Genomic DNA, 7,111 nt, shown 5'->3' with positions numbered 1-7,111 from the left:
TCATCCGCTAAGATATTCCCAAAAAGTCGAAAACTAAGTGATAAGGGCTTTGTGAAATCTTCTAAAATGTTAATGGGTAAAAGGATTGGGGTTGGTTGAATATATTTACGACTAAACTATACCCGCTACAATATCATTATTGTATACAAATGGACCTTTTGTCCAACAAGGTAATTGAGCATGATCAAGATAGGATCATCAAAAATCATCAAAATGAGAGTATTGAACTTTGGGAGTTCTAAATTGAATGAGATTCGAAAAAGAAGCTTCATTTAATTTAAATGAAATAACTAAAACCTTTTGCTGAAGAAGATAGATACCCAAAACAACCTTTAACTATTAAAAGGTTAATAAAACGAATCACACTTTTACCACTAAACTATACCCGCTACAATATCATTATTGTATACAAATGGACCTTTTGTCCAACAAGGTAATTGAGCATGATAAAGATAGGATCATCAAAGAATCATCAAAATGAGAGTGTTGAACTTTGGGAGTTCTAAATTGAATGAGATTCGGAAAAGAGGCTTCATTTAATTTAAATGAAATAACTAAAACCTTTTGTTGAACTGATAAAAAAAACACTAAATTCTAACAGAAAAATCCATTGTGAAAGAATCAAAAGTTTCTTTCTTAGTTCGGAAAATGAAAATGTTGTTGGTAAACAAGGATCGGTTTTTTAGTAATGTACGGAATGTATCGTCAAATATTCAATATGATTCCACAAGATCCAGTTTCGTTCAAGTAATGGATTCTATCCAACTGAAAGGATCTTCTGATCAATCCATAGATCATTTGGATTCCATTAGTAATGTGGATTCAGAATATCACACATTGAAAACGGAGTTGTGAGAGAGCAATAGTTCAGTAACAGTTTGGAAATGGCATGGATCTTTATTCCCGGAATTCGGTGGGAACAAAAGTTGATTTTTTTGTTTGTTGTGCAATACACCACAGAAAGTGATAAATTATTCGCTCTTGTTTCTTTCAGTGCGCCGGGATAGAAAACTCATAAAGGGCGACAAGAATTTTCAATCAATCTTCTGCAGAAAACAGGACAAGTTGAAAACCAGATAAATTGTTACAATATATTTCACAATAAATGTATCAAAAGATTAGACAACTATGATATAGATCATAAAAAGCCAATAGCGTAGACACTACTTTCTTTGGCACGTCTGCAAACATAAGAGCAGCTATTTTTTACTAAAGGTTTTGTCTAATAATGCATGACACTATAGAAAGCAAAAGTATTTTGTTTGTGAGTAGACCTATTGAAGTAATCATTTCAGCAAAAGAGTCTTTCAAACTTTGAACAAGTTGTTATCTATAGAGTAATAGTAGGTTGAACAATAATCTTATCGGATCAACAAAGCAATTGTAATACAAAGAAAAAAAAATTGGCTACAAATGGTCTACTCGATTCGGAGATGGTGTGATATTCTATGCAAAAAAAGAGGTTTGTTTACCGAATACAATACGCAGCAAAAAAAGAAATTACTCCTGAAAGTTAAAGAAAAATGCTCAAGAAAAATAAATCTGTAGAGAATACAATTGCCTCAAGCCGAAATGCAGGAATTTTGTCATCAATTCTGTAAAAAAAATTGCTTTTCTGTGACAATGAAATTAGAAGAACACAGTTCTAACCTCTGCATCAACAATGAACAGAATAAAAATTTTGATATAAAAAATATGACGTTCGTCTTCACCACATACACCGTTTTTATTGAAGGAAGACTCGCTGAATGAAATAAAGTGGCTAATAAATAAGATGTAGCAATTAAATGGAGCAATTCAAATTAGTGTCAAATTGATCCAGTAAACGATCCCATAAATGTGATAGTAGGATTATATACTATTGTTGAGTGTAGATATTACACTCAATATGTTTACTTTACGTGGATCTTTTGTTTAGATTTAATTATATTTGTGCTTTAATTGATTGATTTTGTGTTTTATAGGTGAAAAACGAGAATTAGGTGTCCATGAAGGAAAAAAGATCAAAAAGAAAGGAAAAAGTTGCAAATAAGGAAACAAATCAAATTGGAAGAAGGAATCTCGCCACAGCTTTGACAGTGTCCACCATTTCGAGGACATCCGACTCTTGCGAGTCCACTTTTACTACTTGTTTGCGATACGTGCACTTGCGTGTTAGGTATTTAGCCCCGGCAACGGCGCCAAAAACTTGTTGGGGCTAAATACCTAACACGCAAGTGCACGTATCGCAAACAAGTAGTAAAAGTGGACTCGCAAGAGTCGGATGTCGATCCCACAGGGAATACTCAAATTATCTAATCCCTAGTACCAAATTCTAACAACTATGATTTTTATCCAGCCTACGCAAGTTTGTCAAATTAAATCAATTAAACAACTAAACTAATTAAGAAAGCAAATAACACGAGAAAATATCAATAAAAACGGACCTAGGATTTTATCTTCCCCCTATGCAAGAATTGCTCACCCAAAACCCCTCAATTATGAAATATATGATTCATGATTATTAACCCGAGACACTAATTTACTCATAACCCGCTGTCGCGTGTATTATGAGTCTATTATTCATAAACGGTTCACTATATGTCTACGCAAACAAATTATGAATAAAGAATTAACTAACAAGTCTCGTAAATGGCTACCTAAGGTGATATCTGTATGTCTACGACACCACATGCAATTGACACACTCATCCGGTGAAAACTACTCGAAGGTTCTTATACTTACTGTCTAATTATCAAAATAGCTCTGTCGAGTCAATCCCAATAATCACAGATAAATCACATAAATTGATCAAGTTCATGTACTAACAATCATAACAAGTATAAGAAATAATCATAAAATCATAATTGCATAATCTCAAGAAAACGGGTTCACCATCCCCACATAGGGTTCCAACAAAATCCTAGATTAAAAGCTTAGCTACTCGTAATTCTTATGATAAACAAAATAGAATAAATAAAATAAATAAGAAAAACTATGCTTGAGTCTTCGTTGATCTTCATTCTTCGCGTTTTTGGGTGTAAAATTTCGTGCTTATGGTGTAGAGATTTGTTGCTTTTATAGGCTTTTCTTGATAAGGAAGTAGTGGAAACCTAATAGGAATCAATTTTCGCCACTTTCCCCCATCAGGACTTGTTCGTCGATTTGTGCCATGTTGGAGTCCGAATTTTGGAATGTTGTGTAAATAAGAATTGTAGCCCTTGAAATTAGCTTTCCAATGCCGCCAAAATGACCTAATTCAGAGTTTGTATGAGAGAGATATCCTCGAAATGGTGGACACTGTCAAAGCTGTGGCGAGATTCCTTCTTCCAATTTGATTTGTTTCCTTATTTGCAATTTTTTCCTTTCTTTTTGATCTTTTTTCCTTCATGGACACCTAATTCTCGTTTTTCACCTATAAAACAAAAAATCAATCAATTAAAGCAGAAATATAATTAAATCTAAACAAAAGATCCACGTAAAGTAAACATATTGAGTGTAATATCTACACTCAACAACTATCATAGTAATTAAGCAAATGATTCATGATAATAAACACAACTTGTGAACATAATTAAGACCATTAACAAGCTCCCACAATGTTAACTCAATGGTGTACCCGTTTCCTCTGCCTGATTCTTAGCTAATAAAATGTTTTTTTTTAAGTTTCCTGGGTAAGTGTGATAATACTTGAGCAAAGTCATATTTCAATTTGTAAAACATTTTACTCATATATGTTGACATGTAATTTGTAAGCGACTAACCTGACACCAACAATTTAAAGTTCAAAATAAGTGAAAACATAAACCGGTACAGTATATTTTTTTTCAACGAAACAAAGTAATAAGGAGAAACTACAAGTACATTACTTTGTATAAAAGATGCATGCTTAAAGTATTGACACTGAAGGACCAAACGATAATTTTCATTAGTGAGATTGAAGTCAAGGTATTACCTACTGTGAGTGTTCTAATGTTAAGGAAGTATGCAGCATCAGCGTTGGAGTGTGCATAGAATTCAGATAATAGCATATCCTCTAAGGTCGACAAAAATGGGAAGAATCGAACCCAAAAAAGGCCCTACAAGAAAAATGAAATATGAGATGTAAGCGTTCATAATTTTGAATAATTTGTACAAGAAATAGTTAAATACGTTTATCTCGGACATGCATCAAGCGACTGCAAAGTAGTATATATAGGCCTATCGAACTTCTACCGCAATGATTTTCACAAAAAGAACCCTACAGTACGCAAGCAAAATTTGAACTTATTTCTCATACGCAGCAGCATATCTAGGAAATTTGGCAGCAAGAACAAATGAAAAAATATAAATATACAAGTTCAGTGTACTGAAGCTTATGCGAGATCGAACGCTTACCTAAACGTCATTCCAGTAGCACTCAAAAAAACATATCAACACAACAAATCGAAACAAAACAGTAGGAACAAGACAGCTGCAAACTGTCTTCAAGCCTGCGGATTTCCTAAAAAGAAGAATAATATGTTGCCATAATACAAAAGTTACACATATTTAAAAGAATATACATGTACATAACCGAAAATAAAGTTGATCATAAATTCAATAGACGTACCTCCTGTCGAAGCAAATATTTCTTCGTAAACAATATTTTGTCTACAATCAAGAGGAACTTATTTCTTTGTAGATGGCTCAATTAGAATCTTAATGAATTTAGCAGATTTGGCCCTTGACAAAGCAACGTATAACTGATTGTGAGAAAATACTGGCTCACGTAGATATATTCCCACAAACCCTAAAGTCTGCCACTGTGATTTATTAATCATCATAGCAATGCAAAGACGAACCGGGATTTGCAGCCGTCTAAATGGGATAGGACACTCTAGTTTAGATGAAGATTCAAGAGTTATATGTGGAATGAAAACATGGTCCCCCTTGAAATCTCCAGTTGCAATTTCAGCCTTAATGAAATTATCACCTAACTGACGGCAGATGAGCCTTGTCCCATTGCACAAGCCTCGAACTGGATCCAAATTTCTTAATAGCATAATCGGGCAATTTTCTTTCGGGCGCAACACATGTGGAGGTAACCCACTCGCCGAGACACCGTTGAGATAATCCTCATACTCGGCCTGTTGCATTTCGTCGGTGGTTTTATTGAAACTAATATACTCTTTAACTTGTCCTGTGAATCTATCTATTAATAGATCATTAATATAGTCAACAGATTCATTTTTTGGAGTGAGAATTGCCCTATTCACCAATGCATAAGGATTTGCTGAAAGAGTATCAAATGAAGGATAGACGCTGTCGACAAGGCAGCCAAACGAAACTTCAGAATCCACAAAAGGAATTAGCATCTCAGTTGGAATATGTATGTTGTCGTCAGATATAACAGGTTCAACCCCATCCCCAACGCGCAACAGAAAAGCAATAAAATCTGGATCCTGTCTAGCGCGCATATTTTCAGAAAGTTCTAGGCGTGTTGCGTTGCAACAAATATGAGAACTCGTTACACATGCTGCAACCGTCGACTCCCTTGAACCACGAACAACCACCGGTAAAGTCTGGCGAAAATCGCCGCCAAGTAAAACAAGCTTTCCGCCAAATGGAAGTGATGCATCAAATAAATCACGCAATACAGCATCCAACGACTGAACAGAATGACAGTTTGTCATTGTCGCCTCGTCCCATATTATTAATCTTGCCTCTACAATCATTTTACCAAGGCTGCTTTGTTTACTCACCTTACCGATTGGTTTGTCGTCTATATCAAATGGAAGGTTGAATCTAGAATGTGCCGTACGGCCACCGGGAAGAAGAGATGCGGCCACTCTAGAGGTTGCAACGGCAAGAGCAATATTACCCCGGGACCGAACGTATGCAAGCAAGGCTCGGTACAGAAATGTTTTACTTGTTCCACCTGGACCGTCCAAAAAAAAAAAAGACCTTGCCTACGCGCATCAATCAAACGCACAATCTTGTCAAAAATTTGTTGTTCACTCTCATTGAGTTGTGTCATATAAACAATATCCTCATCTGAAATAATTATTGATCGTTCATGCCTATAATCTACACTCAATCTGCCAGTAGAAGGTAAATACCCAAAGGGAAATTTAATTGCATAATCAGATATAGACTTGTCCATGGATATAAGAATAAGATCTATTGTAGTAACTGTTTTCAGCAAAACATCTTTCTCTCCCAGTGATGTATCATGACTAAAATCTTCAGATAATGAGAAGTAGTACTTATCCCACAACATTTGCGTATCGGAAGTAGTGCCGTATATAAGAAGTAACGCAAACAGGATACGTAAACAGTAAGGGACATGAAATAAAACAGCCTATGCCATACAATTGTCAACATACTCGTCTGATTGTAAAATTCCTCTACGAATAGCGGACTCTCGGAAGGTGCTACACTGTTGGTCGTCTACAGATAAAAGATCATCAAAGGATACCGGACACCTAACGTTGGCAAGTAGCAAACGCTCAAAATATCGTTCACCTTCCAGTGGATTTACAGTGCAGAGCCTCCCAACAACTGTTTGCCTTTTTTGGAACTTCCATTTTCGTTTAACACCTTCCCAAAAAAAATACTCCGGGAACTCTTTATAGACGAGATGAAGTCGAATTGCATCGGCATCATCACGGTTCATTGCAAAAAATTATGTCAGCATTGTTTTAGTACATAACGGATTAGCTAAAATCTGCTCCAACGATTGATTGGCTCCAAACCGTAGCGGCTGATGATTTGGAAAGTGCATAGGTAACACTATGATAGGTGGATGTGCCTCACTCATTACAAATGAATACATTTGCCAATATGCCTCTGGGGCGCAAATCCATCTACCATCCTGGTATGATTGTATCTCATCAAAACCCTTGTTCAATGGAACAGCTGGAACACCGTTGTACGATACTCTATCATGACCTTTATGAATATACTTGTACAAATATTTAACCAACTTGATATCAGCACATATCTCGACATTTATATGGCAATCAAACTTGGCTAGTAACAAAGGACAATAAGGTACAACATATCGATTATCAAGACGCATGTTGCGAACAACTACAGTTGTGCCATCATCCCTTCTTCTATAATTAACGTCAGAATTTTTACCGTGCACAATAGATGGTGAGAAATCCAT

At 35.6% G+C, this 7,111-nt stretch overlaps 2 protein-coding genes across 2 annotated transcripts; both read right to left on the bottom strand.

The window, feature by feature from the left end:
* Window positions 1-4,628: 4,628 nt before the first annotated feature.
* LOC148771711 (uncharacterized) lies at window positions 4,629-6,616 on the bottom strand. Its single transcript, XM_088815186.1, has 3 exons — window positions 6,419-6,616; window positions 5,959-6,301; window positions 4,629-5,878 (listed from the first exon to the last, which is right to left on the bottom strand). The coding sequence occupies exons 1-3, from the start codon at window positions 6,614-6,616 to the stop codon at window positions 4,629-4,631; spliced, it is 1,791 nt and encodes a 596-aa protein (XP_088671312.1).
* A 9-nt stretch (window positions 6,617-6,625) lies between these two features.
* On the bottom strand, window positions 6,626-7,111 carry LOC148771710 (uncharacterized). Its single transcript, XM_088815185.1, has one exon. It carries the CDS (start codon window positions 7,109-7,111, stop codon window positions 6,626-6,628), a length of 486 nt encoding a protein of 161 aa, XP_088671311.1.

Source organism: Erythranthe guttata, chromosome 3, assembly GCF_056151865.1.
Source record: "Erythranthe guttata isolate IM_541 chromosome 3, IM_541, whole genome shotgun sequence".
NCBI classification, from domain to species: domain Eukaryota; kingdom Viridiplantae; phylum Streptophyta; class Magnoliopsida; order Lamiales; family Phrymaceae; genus Erythranthe; species Erythranthe guttata.
This window is presented reverse-complemented; position numbering and strand designations above follow the sequence as displayed.

Coding starts and splice junctions, on each gene's coding strand:
- LOC148771710 (XM_088815185.1), bottom strand. CDS start 7,111: ATGGATTTCTCACCATCTATTGTGCACGGTAAAAATTCTGACGTTAAT.
- LOC148771711 (XM_088815186.1), bottom strand. CDS start 6,616: ATGAACCGTGATGATGCCGATGCAATTCGACTTCATCTCGTCTATAAA. Junction 6,302..6,418: donor TTGCCAACGTTAGGTGTCCG/GTATCCTTTGAT, acceptor TGTATGGCATAG/GCTGTTTTATTTCATGTCCC. Junction 5,879..5,958: donor TATGACACAACTCAATGAGA/GTGAACAACAAA, acceptor TGGACGGTCCAG/GTGGAACAAGTAAAACATTT.